This window comes from Urocitellus parryii, chromosome 5 (genome assembly GCF_045843805.1).
Source record: "Urocitellus parryii isolate mUroPar1 chromosome 5, mUroPar1.hap1, whole genome shotgun sequence".
Classification (NCBI taxonomy): Eukaryota; Metazoa; Chordata; class Mammalia; order Rodentia; family Sciuridae; genus Urocitellus; species Urocitellus parryii.
The window spans coordinates 97,619,350-97,640,250 of NC_135535.1; the positions used below are offsets into that span (position 1 = coordinate 97,619,350).

The window sequence follows — 20,901 nt, forward strand, 5'->3', positions numbered from 1 at the left end:
ACCAAAGCAATATTTGAAGATGACCATGATGGTGAGCCCTAGAATCAGAATTAAGTATCTATTATAAGGGAGATATTTTTAATATACTCTAAATCTTAAATTTTTTTATTAAAGCATTTTTTCTGACTTTTATTCCAGTTTCCAGATACTTAAAATCAAATATAAGTTAATAAAGTGAAGCTAGAGTTGGTAAATTAAATTTTGGTGTTTGGAGTTTCTAACAATTCCTACGTGAGATATGGTGCAATTTTTATTTGCCAAAATGTCAACCTCAGTCTCTCCACCCTGTTTCCCCTGTTTTCCAGTCTACCCCCCTGCAATTAAACAAATCCTTAGAAAACTCCTTTACTTTAGAATTCTCAATCAATTTGTTTACATTTTCCATATATCTCTGATGCATTATAATTATACATATAGCGGGCCTTGTGTTACATATTTGTACATGCGCACACTATAACAATATAACCATGTAATTTGGTCGATATTGTTCCCCAGTATTTCCCCTTTACCTTTCCTCTTCCCTACTCTGGTCCCTTGCCTCTACTCTACGGTAAGGGGAGATTTGTTTGATTGCTTCAAACACTGATTATACCTCAAAAGGCTTCACCAAAACCAAAACTTCTCATTAAATGGAAAATCTTTGGTTTGGGGATACAGCCATCTCTGGAGTTTGCCCTCATGTCTTAGGTTGACCTCAGCCAGGGGGTCCAGAGTTTGAGGCTGCAGGGAAGGGAAAGGAAAGAACTCCAAACCCAACTGCCTAAAGCTGATTTCAAATTCCTTAGAGATTTGCATTCAGGTTCTGATTTGACTAACCAGCTCCAAGCTGATGCAAATAGCACACACAGATTTTCACTAGAGGGGAGAGGCTGGGGAGAAGAGTCTTGGGGGGAGATTCTTCCTCTGGAATGATATTCTGACTTTCGCGTCATGTTGAAAGGTAACCTGCCCAGCATTAGTCAAAGTCTTGGAGTACGTGTCTTCAGGGCAAAGTATTTAGGTGACTAGAAACAAGTGACGTGAGATGGCTCAGCAGTTGCCATTGGTGATTTTCTCACTTATTCTAATAGAATCAGAATGACGGAATTGGGGCTGGAAGGACAGTGGGCATGGGCTAGGGGAGGGGCAAGCCGGGGTAGTAAGGAGGGAAGGGAGCTAGGTTCCTGTACATGCTAGGATTCCTATACGTTTTCTTCTTGAGTCTTGCACTCCGTGCTTTGAGGAAAATAATTCCATGAGAAACCAGGGCTCAAACCCTAGGTTGTGAGTTGCCTGAAATAGAGTTGATGTGGGACTAGAACCCAGTAGGACTGCTGTTCTTCCTATCGGTCCATAGGGCGCATCATCTCCAACTGGAAAGAGAGGAGTCAACCTGCCCCAGGGCACCTTTACCTTTTCTAGCCAAACAGTAGGAGCCCGACAGGAAGCAAGATGGTCAGGAGATTCTGTTGGCCCAACCTCCTCCTTCCCCCCAACAGCCAGAGTTCTAGGGTTTTCTGTAGTCATTCCCTCATGTTGGGGGCTGTTCTCAAAAGTAATGTTCTTATTAACTAGTCCCCAGATGGAACCCCACTAACATTGTTTTGTGCATAGAAATGCTGAGCCAGGACGCCCTTTAAAAGAAAGAGAAAACAAAATCAAAGAACCCAGAAAACTCATTTAAAGTGGAACGAAACCTACACATTTCCTAAAGCTATTGAACTGGAACGAAACCAGATCAAAATATTCTCAGTAAACCTGAATTGAACCAATATTTCCGTTGGGTAGAGTCCATCACCAAAAGTCAACATCCCCGCCTGCCCAGGTGTGCCTTGAGGCAGAGACCTTGGCCCCAGAAGGGGACAGTGAGCGCCAGGTGGGGCCTGGGCTCAGTCTCCAGAGGGCGTGGGAGGTTCAGGCAGGCCCTCCGGGTGGGCCTCCGACTGTTCATCTGTAAAATGAGGGGGTTGCAATGGTTCCGTGATGTTCACAACAAAACAAAATAAAACAAAAACAGTGGAAACTTTTTTTTAGAAGGCATCTTGGGGAATCCCAATCGGTAGAAATAATAAAAGCAGAGCTGCTCTGAGTGAAGTGGCAATTGGTAACTCAGAAGATCCAGAATAAAGTGTAGAAGTAATGACAGTTGATAGTTATTACAGTTGCACTTCTCCACGTCCTTTTTCTGGGATCCCTCTGTGATGCTCACAGCCTGCCATTATCACCGTCATCCTGAGTTTACATAATAAGAGGCTCAGAGGGGTTACACAGCCCATGAGAGGGGTTGTGGGTTTGGATCCAGGTGCTCAGGCCATGTTCTGTAGCTTTCTGGGGCCAGCCTGTCAGCTGTGCAGGGAACCAAGCTAGACAAGGGACAGTGAATTAGAAAGGAACAAATCAGAAACTCGGTGCCCTTGAACTCAGGGCTGTCTAAAATTCCTGATGTAACTAACTGGTGAAGTAGGAGTGGGATATGCAAGCCCAAGAAGACAGGCTTCTCTCAAGTAAACAAAATAAAGCACCTTCCTCAGGTATTGTCCCATCTCTGGTTTCAGTTTTAGTCCCCACACAGCCAGTCACACACGTGGACAGTGCAGTCTGCTTCACCAACCTCCAGGCCTCCTCTCGAAAACTGTTACTTTGCCCCTAGTTGCAATCAGTGAAATTCCGAGACTGAATGATTCAGTATGCAGTGACCTTTACCAGGAATGGATGCTTGATTTTATTGTCTAATTCTAGGATACTTTTCTATGCTTCCCCAAGAGACTTTCTGGTTCAGACATCCACAAAGAGAAGGGAAGAAGGCAAATGAACTACAGAACATGAGCAGTGTTTTGCCAACATGACAGAAGAAATAATTTAAAAATACATTTTGAAGATGGTTTCCACTACAATTAGACATGTAGTATATCTCTTTTATGTGTGAGTGACTGACACTACCCCATTTTGAATGGAAAGATAATTATCTTTCAAGATTGTTTTTACATAAAGTAAAAATGTGGAGGTATGTTCAGTGCATGTGATGAACCTTTTATGGGCAAAGAAGAGTTGCATCTTTTTATTAGAAAATTATTTTCTCTCCATCCCAAGTAAATAAATGTTAAACAGTTGAAGATTAATGGTTCAAAGGTGTGCTAGCTCATTCTCCTTATGGAGTTCAACCATTTGATTCCAGACAGGTCCTTAGCTTTCCGGCTTCATTTCTGAGACGTTCTTCCCCAGGCCCTGTGGGAAGTCCCCTGTCCACACACAATACAGCTAACGGCCAACTGAGTCCAGGACCTTGATATTGCCATCTAGTGCCAAGAATCCATAACCTGAAATTTCAGTACCAAATGACCTTCAGTTTCCAAGGCCACCAGCACCACTATCGATATGCTGCTCGAGTCACTTCATGATGGCCAAGAGTGAATTGAGGGCTGTGTGCTGCTGGGGTTCCTTTTGGGGTGTCAATAGTTTGAAAGGTTTCTGAGAGAATTGCAGACTGTTGAAACTCACAGATCTGGGGGTTTTGCTGGATGAACAGGATGTGGACAATGATTCCCTTCTGTAATGATGTTCTCTCAATGTTGCATTTTTACATTATTAATGTATTTTTTCCCAGTGTTTCTTTGAGTCCTGTTGAAGGCAGCCCCGTTGTTATGGTTTGCATATGTCATGTGCCCCAACAGCTCATATGTGAGACACTACAAGAACATTCAGAGATGAGATGACTAGATTATGAGAGCTGTGACTTAATAGTGGATTAATCCACTGAAAAGTATTAACTAGATGATACCTGTAGGTAGGTACAATGTGGCTCGGGGAGGGAGGTCACTGGGGACATGCCTTTGGGGGTATATATTTTATCTGTGGTGAGCAGAGAGCCACCCCTTCTTGGTTGTCATGTCCTGAACCTCCTTCCTCTGCCACACCTTTCTGCCATGGTCTTCTGTGTCACCTTGGGGTCCAGAGTTAGGGAGTCGGTCGACCATGGACTGAATCTATGAAAACATGAGCCAAAATAAACTTTTCTCCTTTACATTTTTCTTGTCAGGTCTTTTGGTCAGAGCATCAAAAAAGCTAAAATATCCATCTACTGTAGAACCAGCATGAATTGATTAGATTCATTTTTCTTTTTTTTTCTTTTTTGCATTTTCACAGCTTTTTTGAAGTAAAATTATAACCATAAAGCATACTTTTTATAAAACTATACTTCAAAGAATGTCAGTGGATTTCTAGATTCCTGCAACCGTCATAAACCATAATCTCCAAAAGTTCCTGCCTGCTAGTTTCTGTTCAATCCCCACTCCAACCTCTATCCCCATGCAAATGCTCTTCTGCTTTTTGTCCCTGCTCTTTGCCTTCTTTGGAAATTTTATATAAATTGGATTATGCAACATGTGGTGTTTTTTGCATCTGATTTCTCTTAACCTAGCATAGTGTATTTGAGGCTTCTTCATATTAATGCATGTACAAATAGTTTGTTCCATTTTTGTTGCTAAATAGTATTCCATTTCATGGATATACTCTATTTTATTTATGCACTTAACAGTGGACATCTGGACTGTTTCCAGTTGTTGTGTTTATAAACATTTGTGTATGAGTCTTTGTGTGGACATATGTTGTCATGTCTCTTAGAAAGATGCTTAGGAGTGGAATTTCTGGATCATGTGGTAAATTTATGTTTGACTTTTTAAGAAGCTGCCAAACTGTCTTCTGAAATGACTGCCATTTTATCTTGCTACTAGCAGTAGAGGAGGGTTCCAGGGTTTCCACATCCTAGCCATCACTTGGTACTGATGGTCTTTTTATTATAGTCTTTTTTGTGTGTGGTGTCACCTCATTGTGGTTTTTATAACTAGTGATGTTGAGCATCTTTTTTTGTGTACTAGTAGCCTTTCCAATACCTTCTTTTGTGAAATATCTATTCAAATCTTTTGATCGTTTTTAATTGGATTGTCCATTTTACTATTGAATCGTAGTTCTTTATAAATCCTCCACAGAAGTTCTTTAACACATGACTTAGACAACTAACTATTTTCTCCCTGTCTATGCTTGTATTCTCATTTTCTTAAAGGTGTCCCTTACTTTGATGAAGTCCGGTTTATTATCTTTTTTTTTTTCCTTTCATGGATTACCTCTTTGATGTCATATCCACGAAATCTTTGTCTGACTCAGGGTCACAGTGTCTGTAACTTCATTCCCTTATTCAAAGCACTTAATAAGATGTCACCTATGCCAGGTGCCATGGGAGGAGGGGGCTGATGGCTGAACAAGTGTATGGAATGCTTCCCCTGCCTGAGGAGCTCTGGCAGGGTTAGAGGCACAGGAGAGGAAGCATCTGGTTGCTTTTACAGAAATGTTTGTAGTTGAAGCAAAAATGAGGGCTCAGAGGAAAAGCAAAGGTCAGCTTGGGTGGATGGTCTGATAAAGTTCTGGTTGAGTCCTCAGAGATCAGAGAGGTTAAAATAGTGTTCTGTGGCCCCAGAAGACATTAGGCAGAATGACCTAGTGGTTTTTACTAGGAGTGATTGCTGTCTTCAATCTAGTGGGCTGAGCGCCTTCATTTTAATGGGACACACACACACACACACACACACACACACACACACACACACACAGAGTGAGAGACAGAGAGGAAGAGAGAGAGAATCTGTAACTACTGACAGTGTGGGCATTGACACAAGATCATCTTCTTTTAATGTTATCATCTTCTACAGTTTGTGTGGGAGACCTGCTCGTCCCCTCCCCATGCCTTTTGAAACATCAAGGGTGGCACACCTGGATTCTCATTCTTATGTAAAGTCGGTGACCGTGAGGCATCTGGTGATGAGCCTCCAGTATTAAGGTTCAGTTGTGAATGGCTGTTCCTTATTTGGCAAAGATTTTAACTATGGCATTTACTCGTTTCTATCCTAAATAAGAATAAGCAAACTTGTCGGACAGCAAGATTGACCCTAAGGACTATTCTAAGAAGGAATTTTCAAGAAACTACAGCAAAGAGAAAGGCTTACGTTTTGTGTTGGTGTCAGAATCTCAGGGCTTGACGGGAGGTTATTTGCTCTCTTGCCACTTGCATTCACACCACCTGAACTTATTGGGAATGTAGACTCTTGAGCCCCACCCAGAGAGTAGGGTAGAAGAACAGATCTTCTGGCCATACTTTCTCAAGAGGAGAAGCAAAATCTGCTTTGCATCTAGATCCCCAGGTGATTTGCAAGCACTTTTAGGCTTGCAAAATGCTGGTCTCCTCTAGTGGTTTTGGAGTCCTTTGCAAATACGCTGGCTAAATGTTCATCCAAGCTCTGCTTAATAATTCCTGGGACAGATAGTCAAGGTCATTCAGCAGATGAGAATGGTCCTTTTAGTTTTCTTTTTAGATCAGGCTGGTTAGGCAGATAAGTGGGCATAAGTGGATAAATTGCTGCGCTGTAATTTGCAAGGGCAGGTCAGCTGTTTGAGTTACACTTTAAAACAGCTCATCTTTATAGCAAACTGCTTAAAAGGTTTGGAGGAAACAAGATGAAGACTTGGTGTGTGACAGAGTATCTACTTTTAGGAAAATGTAGCATTATTGTCTGTGGGTGGGGTTAATGCAAATTGGTTGTCATCCATTATTCTGAGTACTTGTTTAAAATGCCATATGCTTTTTTTTTTTATACTAATATGAGCAGATTGATAGCAGTGGCTCTCAAACTCTAGTGTGTATCTGAATTACCTGGAGATCTTGTTAAAACAGACTGCTAACAATCTGTTATTGTTAAAACCAGATTTGCCCCACTTTTAAAGTTTTTAAAATTTTCTTATTTATTTATGTATTTGAATTAATTATACATAAACTTTTAAAGTTTTTGATTTAGTTTATGGGGTGGGAACTGACAATTTGCATTTCTAGTAATCCCCAGGTGATTGATTCTAATGATGAATTATTAGAAATAGTACCTTCAAATGCATTTTTGGCACCACAGGATCTAGACTCTTCTTTGACACTGTGTTCTGATGATACAGAATAGAAGGCCAAATTTCAGTAATCTGTCGTCAAGGGATACAGAGTACCTGGGGCCATTTATAGGAATAATCTAACAACATTTTCTGAGACCATTGATTTCAAACTCTTCTGTTCCAAAGTTACATCTAAGGTGCTAAAAAGCAATGTAGTTTTTCTCCCTTTCCTACTCTGCTCGTTTCTGCCTTCCTCTGATGGCAGATGGATAGTTCTGGATAGTTGATCACACCGTGTTTGATCTTGAAATTCTCAGTGCCCACTGGTTGGCTGATCAGTGGCCTCTGTGGCTGAGACCTTCAGCATAGGGCTGGTTCTGAGCTAGGTGACTTCCAGGTCATTGTAATTACATTTACACCCTTGGTACCTTGTAGGCTCAGACCCTAAGGGGAGAATGCTACGATGTGAGGACCAAGCTCTTGTAAGTCCTGGTACCACCTTAAGGGACATCTCCCACACAGCACAGGGCCCAGGCATCTCTGATCCGGGTTGCTTTGGGTGAAATTTTTCCACCTGTGGCAGCTGCTGAGCTTTGAATGATCTTCTCTGACCTTTTTGGTGCCACTTGTCTAGAGATTGTCTGCAGACTGCTCGGTAACAGAGGCTTCCTGCCAGTGCAAACCCGTGACTGCCCTTTACACTGTAATTGAGTGGAGACAGGATTTACCTCATCAGAGCACCTTGCCTGACTCCATTTCATATTATCCAAAACAGAGACCCAGGACTATTTTTTTTTATAAAAAATTTATTGAGATGATGTAATTATAGGCTTTTCTTTAAAAATTATTTGCAACTCACTGGCCCTGAGAAAAGGCATTTTTTTTCTTTTTTTGTTACATTCATTTGATTCAGTCCCTTATAAACCCCACACCTCATAAACAAGAGATTAGAAACTAGACCAAAAAAAAAAAAATTCATTCTAGATTCGTTCTGGTTTGCAGGTGGGTGTAGTCACAGAGAATGTTCACTTGACATGTGTGAAAGACCCAGGGAGTTTGCAGTTGTTTAGTGTTGATGCAGATGGGGCCAAAAGAGTATCAGGTTAGTCTTTTGTGGTTCTGACAACACAGGGATTATTGGGTGTCCCCTCCCTCCCCCATCCCTCTGGCTTCCTTGTATCACTTCCTTTATTCTAGGTTTATGCTCGGAAAAGGAGCAGACTGAGTGAATGAAAGCTTCTGACTAGCACCGAATGCTTAGGGAAAGAAAACTACCCTTTGTTCTTTGTCTGTTTTTCCAAATCTCTTATCTTCAGTTTCCTGGGTGATAATGGGTCAAATGGGGGAGTGGTCAAGCTGGATACCAATCCTAATTCTGTCCCTGCCATATTATCTGCTCCAATATGGTGACATTACCTCTCTGATACTCAGGCTTCCTTTCTGCAAATGGCAGTTAATGTTTCAAAAACATATCCAGGGCTGGAGCCTAGGCAGGGAAGGATGGACATGGGGGTTATTTAGTCATTTTGACCAATTCTGTTGTAGCCACTTAAATTTCAGCTAAAGGGACATTTTTAGTTGGATAAGGTATCAGCCCTTGATCAGAGGATTTTAAAGAGATGGTTGAAAGGAGAAAATCCATCAGTTCCTCTTTTCTTGTGAGGGACCTCCAAATGGGATTTGGAACATTGGCAATGCTGCCTAAGGGCAAGACCAAGTGGCCTTGGATCAAGCACATCTGAGAGACATGTTATTACCTTCGAAAGGACCCATGTAGCCAACTACCACTCTTCTGACAGAAGGAGACAGCTCAATGAACTCATGATTTGGGGAAAGGGAATTCCAAGACACGAGCGAGAGTGTCCACCTTTCACACGGCAGTGCCCCTCTGCATTTTCCTTTCCTGACTTTAGATTTTGTGGGCTACGAGTTCCCATGACGGCCACAGAGAAAGGCCAACTATTCAGATGATACACGAACTTTTAATTTAGTCTGGGGTGAAATTTTCATCACTGCTAGTCCTTAGTGTGGAACTGAGAAATTTCATGCTGGACGATCCTGTAGGTAGAATCTAAACTCTCAGGGGAGGGATTGTGCCTGGTTCATCTTTGAATCCCTCACAATGTCTGTTAGGCGATTCCCTGAGGTTTGATCAATTGAATGTGAAATCTTCAGGGTCTGCAGTAAGTCAATACTGTAGCTCTGGTATTGGACTGTCCAGCTCTTCTCTCAAAGAACAAGGACTTTTGCAGTGAAGGGAATCAAGAGAAAAATCATTATTGGCAATGTTGGAATGGGAAATTAAGATTATATTGGAATCAGCATCTCTACTTCAAGTGGCTGGAGAAGTCATCCTAAGTCTTACATATTTATAAGGTATTGCTTTGAATACAGAAATCCTTGGGGGCAAAAAGGCATTTCCCTCCATTTTTCATCTGTAAGACTTGGAATGGTAAGAGGCTGAGTTCAGAAACTTGGGTCAAGTGGCCAGAATGAGATGTTCTCATCTCAGGGAAGAGGAACATCCTGCCCTGGTCTGTTTTCATATTCATACAAGAACCTCGGTAAAAAGTCCATCCTTTCTCTCCAGTTCTGAAACTTGGTGACTTTCAGATCACACCAGGTATTTGGCTTAATCTCGCCATTTGAGATATAGTACCAGTCATCTTAGAGGCTGAAAAATATATCACCTGAACACTCTTGAAAGACATCCACAGCTGCTGGAATCCAGCAGAATCACACCACCCTTCAAGCAGATTGAGACTGAACCCTTCACAGTGAGGCCCTCTAGGCTCACACAGAAGGCAGAATGGGGGAAGGAAGTGACAGTAAGAGGAGGCTGGCCGCCACCTGTGGTCCGGTAAGAGGCAGGGACAGAGCGAGACTAATGAGCCCAGATCGGCTCCTCAATTCCAGTGTTTGTGAACCATAGTTCATCTATTTGCCCCCCACCCCAGGCTGGTATCCTTTTCAGTAAGGCCTAGGGGGAATTCCTCTTGCTTGTGTGCCCCCAACTCAACTCAGAAATGGCAGGAGGACAAGCCTGGGGCCTGCCAGCTTCACAGGGAACTGCTGCTGGTGGAGCATAGAAGTACCTCAGAGAGCTGAGAGACGCTAACCCGATGGAGGAGCCAAGGAAACAGGGAGGAATGGGGAGGGGGTGCTTTTCAAGGCAGGTCTAATTTTCTGAATTAAAAAAGATGGTATTCCCAAAATTGGATATTCGAATCTATAATGGAAGAGTTAATGTGGATGGCTAGAAAAGGAAGAAAAAAATCTAAAATCTGTTATCAGCAGAAGTACTAAGATGGCACGACCCTCCTTCTGTAAGACACTACCAACCTTATTTTTAGGGGTGAAAAAGAGCCAGGAATGGATCCGTTCTGAAATACAACGGTGAAGGAAGAAGGAGAAAGTAATGGATCTGAGGAACTTGCTTTCTGCCCAGGCTGGGCAGACCCTGGCTGCATCTGGGACTCCATTCTGGAGTACTCCCCTCACAAATGTTCTGTGTTCAGTGGGGACCAGGAAACTTTACACTTGCAAGCTAATCCCAAGCAGCCAGGGGGCCTTCCAAACAACTTGCCTTATCTGACGCTGTAGCTGGTTGGTTCTCCCCGTCATCTCGGGGACGGCCTGCTGGAATAGCACTTATCTTTCTGGAGTACAGCAGCATCAGTGAGGGTTCTGGCCTCCCTCAGATGGGTGGCCAGATGCTGGCATAGGGGTCTAATTTTGGCTGCTGGACACAAAGCACCCAGGTCACTGATTCTATTTAGGTGCCAAGAATCCCCAAGATTCTGCAGGAGACTGAACTCGGCTGAAAGGCATGTGAAGTGCAACAGCAGGCGGAGGGGTTGGGGGGGCGGGACACAGGGGAGCCAGGAAAGGAAGGTGAGCAAGAATGAAAAAGAGAGCTCTCCTTCTCGTGTGATCATTTTTTAAAAGCATCTTTTTTTTTTCTTTTTTCTTTTTTTTTCAGCCAAGACCCAACTGCAACAGAAACAAACCTGATCCACGTGGCAGGAAAAAGAGGAACCTGATCCCTTCTGCAAGTATTCTTTCCTGACCAGCTGGGCTGGCTGTACTTTGTGAGATTTGCAAAAAATATATATATATAATAGATATATATTTCCATAGGGAAACAACCTCCGATGTCTTCCCTTATATGAACGATGAAAAGTCAAACTGCAGGTTCTTAAAAAAACAAAAACGAAAACAAAAACACCATGAGACTAACAACAGGTAGAGGGGTGAGGGTGAGGAATTACAGGTGGACAGATTCCAAAGAAGGAAATGTGACTCTCGAGTCCCAGGCTCGTGCCCTCCGCCAGAATTCCAGCCCCGCCTTTGCCGGGTGGTTTGTCTAAGGTGCTCTGGGGTCCCTCTTGGTCTGCAAGAGAAGTGTTCCTGCCATCGCTGGGTCTCTTCCTTTCCAGCCGGCCTCAGCCCGCCAGCTTCATCAAGCCTCCAGTGATCCTGGTGGGCAGGGGCTCCCTGGACCTCAGCCCACCCAGGTGGCGTGTGGCTGCCTTCAGCACTCGTCCTCCTGGTATATTTGTTCATCCAGCTCCTGGGACTCAAGGTGCTCCAGTCGATCTGTTCGGCCACTCATGATTTCATCTGGGGTTTTCATAAACCTTTGGGAGAGAAAAATGGAGGAGTCAAGAGAGCACATTTCTTCAAAGCTATCTTTATACTTCTGAATTCCAACCCATAAAGCGAGGCCCTGTCATCTTACAGTAGCTGGAGAGGTGCTGATCCCAAACGCTAATGCCAACATGGTGCAAATTAGCAAAAGGTACCCCTTCCTCTGATTGCCTAAAAAGTGGCAAAATGACTATAACGTCTAGTGTGACTAGGGTGGGGTAGACAGCACCCTTCAGACCTATGGGGCATGTTACTGCAGGACCACGAGGGAACTCAGGCACAGCTCATGTGTCTGTGTTTCTGATTTTTTAGAGAATTAGGTTTTACAAAGACCCACAAGAGTCATATATCCATTTTTATTCCAGACCATGGGGCCAGGGAATGGTATTCAAAACTTGAATTTAACATGAAGGATACAATTGAATATTAAATTAAAAAAAATGGCTCACTTGGAAATACCATCAGTGGCCTGTGTCAACCATGATTGACATGGTTCAGGAAGGTGGCCTGGTTATAAATGTTCTTACAGTGGGAGTGCTCCTTCTATAGCCCTAGCATGTCTGCATGCTGTTCCCTTTCCATACACTGCCTGCAGCAGACAAACTACCTTAAAACACACATTGTCTCTCATCATCTTTGTTCAAAAAGCCTAAGATGTATCAAGTCAAAGATGTACTCTCTGGCCTGCCTCTCTGGGTCTTCTATCATTCCTACCCAGGAAAATCTTATCGTCCACTGCTCACTTCCATGAACCCTCCATTCCAGCCTGCCAGTCTTTTTCTTACATAGACCATCGTTCAGGTCTTCCCATAAATCTTTTGCTTTGTCCTTATCAGGAACCCTGTTCACTCCTTTCACTACTCATTCTTTGTGTTCTGCTTTATCATCAAAGAGCTGCTTAATGTGTCAGTCCATACTGAAATCTACCTTCACTCAAAACCTAAACTTCTTTTTCTTTGATTCATTTTTAATTTTTAACTTTTTTTGGCCTTGAACATGCTAGGAAAGTGCTCTACTGAGCTACACCCCAAATTCCTTTAATATCTAAAAATCTTGTAAAGAAGCCATCATTTTATAGCAAGTTTGGCTTTCAACACTCATTTCCTCAAAAATAACCAGTGGCTCCCTCACTAATAGCACTATTCTTTGTTCTTGCTGAAAATCTTTTATTGGAAGCCTACGAACCTTCTAATTACTACTGATTTTCTTCTCTACCCACTATTGCTAAACTTCTGAAGCAGTGTGATGTGTAGCATCAGTCTTCTGCTTTTATCCTTTAGCTAAAACTTCTCCCTCAACATCCTGAAGTCACTAACGATCCCTCTAGGCCAACTCCACAGACAGGCTGTACTTGGTTCTCGAAACTACCGCCTTCTCCTTTGGACTACTTTGTCATAGTAATCTTCTGCTCTTTTATACCAAGTTTGTCATGAAATATTTATTGAAACCCTCCCTAAGGTATAAAACAGAGTTATATAAAGTACAATCCTCTACCTTCTGGGAGCTTATGATCCAGTTGTGGGGAGAAGGATTTCATACATACACCTATTAAAAATAGGAATCAAGGTGTGTTTAAGGGCCAAGGGAACCCAAGAAATGATGGAGGAAGAGCATGGGAGAGCTGAAGAAGGCTTTGTAAAGGTAGGAGAACTGAGGCGGGCCTTGAGGGCATGTGCACTTTAAAGGTAAAGGGATATGTACTTGAAGCAAAAGGAATCATATCAGTGTCACAGGAACACCAGAAGTGTGTATTACGAATTCAGGAGGCAGGGGAATGGTGGACCAGACATAGAAGGAGATTGCTGAATTAATCCTGGTGGGAACGTTCAAAGCACAGACATCAGCTTCCTTTGCCAGGGAAGCAGGAACAATGCTTTTGCCTTTCCTCTACCTTCCCAATCTCATGCAAGAGCCTGTCATTGGTAGTAGACTCCAACCTGGCACCATGTGGCATCAAATCCTGGGAAACATGGTTCCCAGGCTTCTAAGCCTCTGCAACACAGAATGGAATGGACAATTCAGTACCATGCCTCACTGAGATACAGGAATTAAAAATAGTTGTAGTTTCAAGACGGATTAAGAATGGTGATGCGGATGATGAATAGCAAGAATTCTGGGAGGAATTTCTAGTTCTTTCTTAATATGTCTGAAAATCTAATGTGATATTTAAGAGGGAGTCCTTAAAGTGTTAAAAGAAGCTCTTGAACATGCACATTTGGAATTTCAGGGAAATTTTTAGAGCTTGATTTAAATTTGGTGACAAAATGGAGGTGACAAATGAAGTTGTATAATGGGATCAATTCATTCAGGAAAAAAGTATAGAGTAGGAAGAACAGGGACCCAAGGATTAAGTTTAAGATGAAAGATGGAGAGAAGATATCAACAGAGCCAGAGTTAGGAGGGTTCTTTTGTATTTATTCCATCCTTCCATTATTCATTTCTTGAATAGCCTTTTCTGTTTTTGTGGAAGACTGCAATTATTTTTACTATTCCTTAATTTCCACTCCTTCTCAAAGCTAAAGCCTAATTGCTCTTTCCAATAATTACCACCAGCCCAGAGAGCTCATGTGCTCATCCATAGTGTTATTTTCTACCTGTATATGGATAACTCCAAATCCACATCTCTAGTCCCAACTGTGGCTCTTTTCTTTGTCCACTTGCCCAAACTCTTAACCTAAGGTCATATTTGTTGCTCGCATATTCTCCCACATCCTTGATGCCACTGCATCAATTACTAACCGTGTCGGGGGACTACTTCTACCTTTCCTGAGTGGTCCTTCATATACCTTCTTTTTCTTTTCTAATTCTTGAAATCATAATCTATATGGTAGGATACATGGCCGGAACTCATTAGCTGTGGGAATTCTGAAAAGAAGAATATCTAGTGCAGGGGCTTTCACACTTTTTTGACTGTGAAGCATTAGAAGAAATATATTTTACATCATGACTCATCACACACACACACACACACACACAAACACACACACATACACGGCTGAAACCAAATCTTTGTGAATCAACAGTCACTCTTCATGTGATGCAGTCTGATGTTTTCATCTCTATCTTATCCTGTTTTCTATTGCATTAAAAAAAAAAAAAACCCAAAAAACAGAGACTGACCCATTAAGCCTATTTCATGACTCACTCTGGGACATGACCTGCAGTTTGACAAACCCTGGTTTATGAAGCTGAGAACCTGGAAGTTCAGGTTTAATTCCTTACTTTGACATTGACAATGGCTACTCGGATTGTTCCCTATACCTATACTGGACTTTAGAGCCAGACAATACTATTTGGCCACTGCATTATTTTAAAGGTGAGTCAGACTGTGTTTATATTTAGTTTTGGCTTTACTAGAGGCCAGACATCAATATAAAAAAGTGGTTTTTCCCCCCTTCAATCTCAACAAACCAGCACCTGGTATCCAATTTGTAATATTTGCAATAATGGCTTTGGGGATCAGATAGGCAGGTAGAGATCTTCACAATCTCCCTCCTCCCCCTTATTTAAAGAAGACAATATCCTCCTAAAAGAAGGAAAGGAAGAAAACGGAAGTGCTACCTGAACAAAAGCCTTTGTCCTGGCTCCTTCCTGATAATGTTTAGTTTGTAGTAGTGGCGCAGGGCTCTGGACATTTTCTCATAGGTCATGTTTGTTCTGTTCTGTTTGTTCAAAGGAGGAAGAGAGAAAAAAAGCACAAAGACACAATGAAATGAACCTCAGAAAAGGAACTGGGGGAGCTATTAAAATAAAAACTCCTCAGCCGGTCCACGTGGCCCTGCCAGCTTGGGAACACTACCTGCTAACGTGCCACCTTCCAGACCCCTTCGTTCCTATTCCTTCCCTTTGGCTTTCACATACACCGAGGCCAAGGTTTTCCTTTAGGGTGAACCAAACTTTGTCAGAGGCCTGGAGCTCTGGCCAATAAAACCCCAGCCACCTCCCTCAGGTCCTTCCTCCAAGACTGCTCTCTGCTATGCCCCAGCGATTTCCTGAAGATTCTCCCAATCTGGGTCCTCCTTCACCTCCTGACCCATATAGAATTTATTTTTTTGTTGCAATGACCTTTCTTAAATGTGTTTCTGGTCTGTAATTTTAAGGAAGAGATTTTTGTTATTGTTGTTGAAATTCCTACTGTGGCAGCAAGAATACAGTGGTGGTGAGCCCTTGAGCCACGGTACAATCTGGGAGTTGCAGAAAGTATTTCTCAGTGACTCACACACTGAAGTGTCTGTCAGTGAAGCCTGGCCATATTTGGTCATGGCCTGCATCAGGTCCTTCTCAACCCAGCCAGAACATGGACTGCCTTCTTAGGAGGCTGCAGGCCTGGCAGAGCTCAGCTGTGCATCCCTGCCCTTTCGGTCCCTGAGCTGAGGCTGTGCCACCCGGTGCCACCAGGATACCTCCAGCTTGACCTCAGATCTACCTATGTATTGTTTGACCTGGATCATGATTCTCCACTTATTAGATCTGCACATTGGAACAGTCTCCCTTTTTATAAAAGACTTCCTTTGTAAATTCCATTTCCTCCTAGTTTGGAAAACTGTGGGGCAAACTTGCTGCGCTGTTTTCTTGTAAAAACAAGGTTTTACAGCTCAGAGACATATTTTTCCATGTAGAAATGGACTTCTGTGAACATGGGAGTTTCCAACTGAGCAGGACAGAAGTGACACTTCCCAAAGGTCCCCCATGAGTCATAGAGCTCATAACACTTCCCTGTCACCTAGTTTCTATGACAGCAGGGGTGGCAGGGCCAGGTGGAGGGAAGTGGCACTGAGGGATACTTACAATGCAGTCTATCAAACTGAGATTTACTGAGTTAGTGGGCATTTGGCATAAGTAACATGGAAAGAGGCATCTTTAATAATTTCCTTCCTTTGTGACTGTCTTCCAATGAGGAATAAACTAAATGATAATGGGCAGACTTAGGAAGTAGAACAGACAATGACCCTCCAATCCAGAGATGCACATTTTTTTTTTTTTTTTTTTTTGGGCACTAGTTCATAGAGCAAGTATCTGTTGCCCTTTTACCTTATGGTTTCCCCACAGTCGAGCCAGTCCATTGGGATCCACTATCCGGAATATTTTGGATTCTTTGTCCTCCCATCGGATGAAGTTTTCGTACCGGCTGTCAGAAAGCAACTGATAGACGTAATCCCAAAGCAGTCTACAGTCTACAGAGGAAAATGAAGGGAAAATAGCGTTGAAAATGTTTCCTGTTGAGGCATGAACAACAAGAAATCAGAAAAGAATTCAGTAATCACTTTTGCCAGGTGTGAACTACAGTGAAGAATCTATGGTCCAGAGAGAGTGAGGGAGACTGTGCTGGAGAAGTACGATCTTTGACCTTTGGAGGCTTAGAGATCCTCTGGGCCCACCACCCCCTTTCACCGATGAGGACATCATGACCCAGAATGAGGAAAAGACTTATTCTTGGTCATAGCCAGAACTTGAACTTGAACACAGTTCACTGAAAGATAGAACAAGCTCTACCTGGGAATGAGTTGGCTTTGGTGGATGCCTGCAAACGGGCTAGCAGGGTGAAAGGTGGAAAGAATGTTTTAAAGTTCCAGAGAAAGTGGTGTGTTAAAAAATGGTGAGGTTAAAAGATTCTTTTGATGTTGGTGGAGACACTGAATGGATAAACATGAGAAGACTGGGCTGGGCCAAAACACGGCCCCAAAGCAATGCAAACCTATGTAGTGAAAATCTATGTAGCTTGGTGATGCTGACAGTGATAACCGTGGGGTTTTTAAAAAGAAATAGATAACTCTCAGGATATCACACTTTGGAGACCTTTAAAATTGCTTTACTAGAATCATGGTAGAGAGGAATCTGGTGCAGAAAATCCATTCTCTACTGGCAGAACCAATGTTTTATTATGTAGTCAGGCAACAAATATTTATTAAGTGACTTAGAACAGCCCTGGTTCTGTGCTAAGCCAAAGCTTTTGGCTGTGGAGTGGCAAATTAAAAGAGAAGACATGGGATGCACCCCCCTCCCCTGTTCTGTTTCTTTCTGGGTTTGTGCTGTACAGGTATGTGGTTTGTTCTCTAGCAGAGCCTTGATAGGTAGGTGGACATAGACATGTACCTTCTAGGTTTAGATGACGCAGGACTGGCCTCCAGATGAGAATTAGAGGTGTCATTTCCAGGTGGTCATTGTATGATTTTGGCCCTAGCCAGAAGAGCTGGTAATGGAAGATCACTGAATGACAAATATGTGTTTGGCATGTATAGGTATTATTTCTAATCCTCAAAGAGGTCACTGGGATTTGAATTCCTGGCTCCTGCACTACAATGTGCTATCTGGTACACTGGGAAGGGCCTGGCCTGGCGCACCTGGGAAGGGCATGTCCAGTTGAGACTTGGAATATCTTATAGTCGGCACGTTCACATGTCAGAGACAGGAAGTCACCCTTCTTTGGAGAGAGTCTATTTACAAGGGGAATTTAGTCAGGCAACCACTAATCTCCCTGAGATTCTATTTCCTCATTTATGAAATGAGAATCGCAACACTTACTTTACAGGATTATTGTATTAGTGATAATGTGGGTGAAAGGAAAGTAATAAAAATAACAACAATATTTATTGGGTGCTGTTTGCAGGCACTGTACTGACTGTAATCTTCTGTGAGCGTGGTTCCACTTGGCCCTTACACTACCATGAGGCAGGTGCTGTTGCTATTCCTATTTAATAGGCCAGGAAGCTGGGGCCAAGAGGGCTTGGTAATTTACTCACTCAGGGTACATCACGATGCTAGGCTCTGATTGTCTGTAAAGCCTGTGCCAGGCCACAGTTCCGGATTCGACTTCTATTCTCAGAGACGCTGTACAATGGGTACCTATCTGTAAAAACCTAAGGACTTCCTAGGGCAAAGTTTAACCATGTAGTGCATCCTTTGTGAAATCCAGCTTTCTCCCTGAAGGGCAGAAGGAACTGGCAAAAAATATGGGGTTTTCCAGGTAGCTTGGTCCTTGAAGGAACTACCATGAAGCTTAAATTGACCGTAAATCTTTTTAGTATCCCTTAGTGTATCATTTCTTTTGTATTGTCTCTGCCTAAAAATTAATGTGATGCGTGATTTGTTGTGTTTTGGAAAAAGACAAGTGGCATCCTTTTTGAAACAATGATACCACAGTCCTGGAATTTGAACCCCATTCTAACATCAGAAGCTGGTGAGCCCCTTCCTCTGTTCACACCCCTTCTTGAGGGTTCATTTGTTATTGCCCCAGTGTGGGCTGAGGTGGGGGAAGCAAGCGGGCCACCAACCCTAGTGTCAGTGTAAGTACCCTGAGAAGTCGGTACCACACTATTGCAGACAGAATAATCTAGCTCGTTTTTAAAACACTTGGAGAGGATGACTCCAGTCTCTACGCAAAGCAGAGAAGTAGACTGTGTCTTTACCCCTCAGCTACCTCCCTGTCCTGCCTCACTTTCATTATAAAGGGAACAGGGAACTACTAGGGTCTGAATGTCAAGTGCCCCCTGCCATTCACATGCTGAATCCTATCCCCCAAGGTAATAGTATCAAGAGGTGAGTCTTTGGGAGGGGGTTAAGCCATGGGGCTCCGTCCTCATGAGAGGGATTAGTGCCCTTATAGAAGGAGTCTGAGAGAGGTCCCATGCCCTCTCATCATGAGAGGACACAGCAAGAAGGTGCTCTCTGTGAACTAAAAGATGGGCCCTCACCAGACCTCTAATCTACCTGCAGCTTGATCTTGGACTAACCAGTCTCCAGAAGTGTGAGCAATGTATTTTTGTTATCTATGAGCCACCCAGTTTCTGGTGTTTTGTTACAGTACCCTCAATGGACTAAGACAAGAACTGAGCTGTGGTTCAATTATCCGCTCTTTGTCCCGCCATCAAATGGCAGGCATATTTTCATTTTCCATAGTTCCATCCAACTGGAAAACATCTGACAAAATCAAATATTATCATAAAAATGTCAGTAAGTCAGGAAGGACAAAGGTGGTTTGCATGTAACCCCTCCCAGGTCTCCTCATACATTTAGGATCACCTGTACTACAAAGAGTTGAGGATACCTTTGGATGCCTCTGGAATGAGAATGAATTCTCCAGTGCATTCATTTTAACACAATTTTACATAAAGAAATTACCCAGTTGTTGTGTGTGTGTGTGTGTGTGTGTGTGTGTGTGTGTGTATGTGTGTGTGTGTGTGTGTGTATGTGTAAAGAAATTTTACCCATAAGAAAGGTGAGTGAGATGCTCTGGGCTCTGGGCAGAAGGTTTTGCACCCTAGAGGCCCATTGTGAGCTGAAACCCATTGCTGATGGTTCTAACATCCATCACCATCTGCACAGGGTTTCCATTGCTTTGTTTCTATCCTCTCTTTTACATTATAGTGCTTACTAGTTCTCATAAAATAGTAAAATGTCGAGCAGACGATTTCTCCAAGCCAGGGCGACCCAGCACTGGGGTATCATGTTGGATTTTCAGAGGCATCAAACGTGGGTCTTGTTTTCATGTTATCTGCTCTTTGGGTGACAAATAAAGGACAAAGCTTAGTAGAAAACGAACTTTACCTATAAGTTTCATGGACATTTGTATATTGCACACTTTTTTTCTTTCATAGACACGAGGGAAAGAAAACCCCCAAAAAACTAAAACAGAGCAAGCTTCCAATTGATCACTTTAAGTGACATTTAATCCAGCAAAGCCAACATCGGTTGAGTAATAAAAAATCTGTTGACATTCAAGACATATTGAATTATGCTGTCACTAATGGAGGTAGCAACAGGAATTTTGTGGCATAAAGAAGTTGTTTCAAGCTCAGAGTATAAATGGTTTTTACAACACTATCGATTGCTGTTTTTTTTAGTTAAAAATTATGTCCAGATGTTAAAAATATCTGCCTAATCACACAACCACCCCCCCCAACTCTTTTTTTTTTTAAACTATTGAAGTTAAAGCCATGCAAGTTATTTTTGGTTTTAAGATTTCTACTAAATAAAAGGTATGCCCTCTTTCATTCCCTGGATCCTTTGGAAGCTGTTATCGGGGTCCACCTGGACTCTTCCATGTCTGTACAAATACAATTTTCTTTGATCATCAATGAAAATATTTAATACAATTTAATAAAACTCACCTCACTATAAAACAACTGAATATGCATGTGTAAGACTTTTTTAAAAAATCACATAGTATTCACTAATTTTAAATGCATTTCTCTTAAACTAAAGGGCTGCCCTCTATATCAAGACATGGTTATTTAGAGAAACGTCCATTACTTGGATTGTCTCTTCCAGGAGAGGAAGCTTATGAAAGGGTTTAGCTAGAATCAAGTTCTACTTTCCAATTGCAGAAAGAGTTCTCTCTGTTTCCTGCTG

General features: G+C 42.5%; 1 protein-coding gene across 3 annotated transcripts in view; it reads right to left on the reverse strand.

Annotated features, from left to right (window-relative positions):
• Positions 1-7,721: 7,721 nt before the first annotated feature.
• Positions 7,722-20,901, reverse strand: part of Etv6 (ETS variant transcription factor 6) — a 224,431-nt gene continuing 211,251 nt past the window's right edge. For all 3 annotated transcript variants that reach the window (XM_077798879.1, XM_026412111.2, XM_026412110.2), the window contains exons 6-8: positions 16,585-16,727; positions 15,115-15,215; positions 7,722-11,543 (exon numbers count right to left, since the gene is read on the reverse strand). In XM_077798879.1, coding sequence (XP_077655005.1) covers positions 11,438-11,543; positions 15,115-15,215; positions 16,585-16,727 — 350 coding nt within the window. In that variant the 3' untranslated portion in view covers positions 7,722-11,437. The remainder of the gene's footprint in view (positions 11,544-15,114; positions 15,216-16,584; positions 16,728-20,901) is intronic.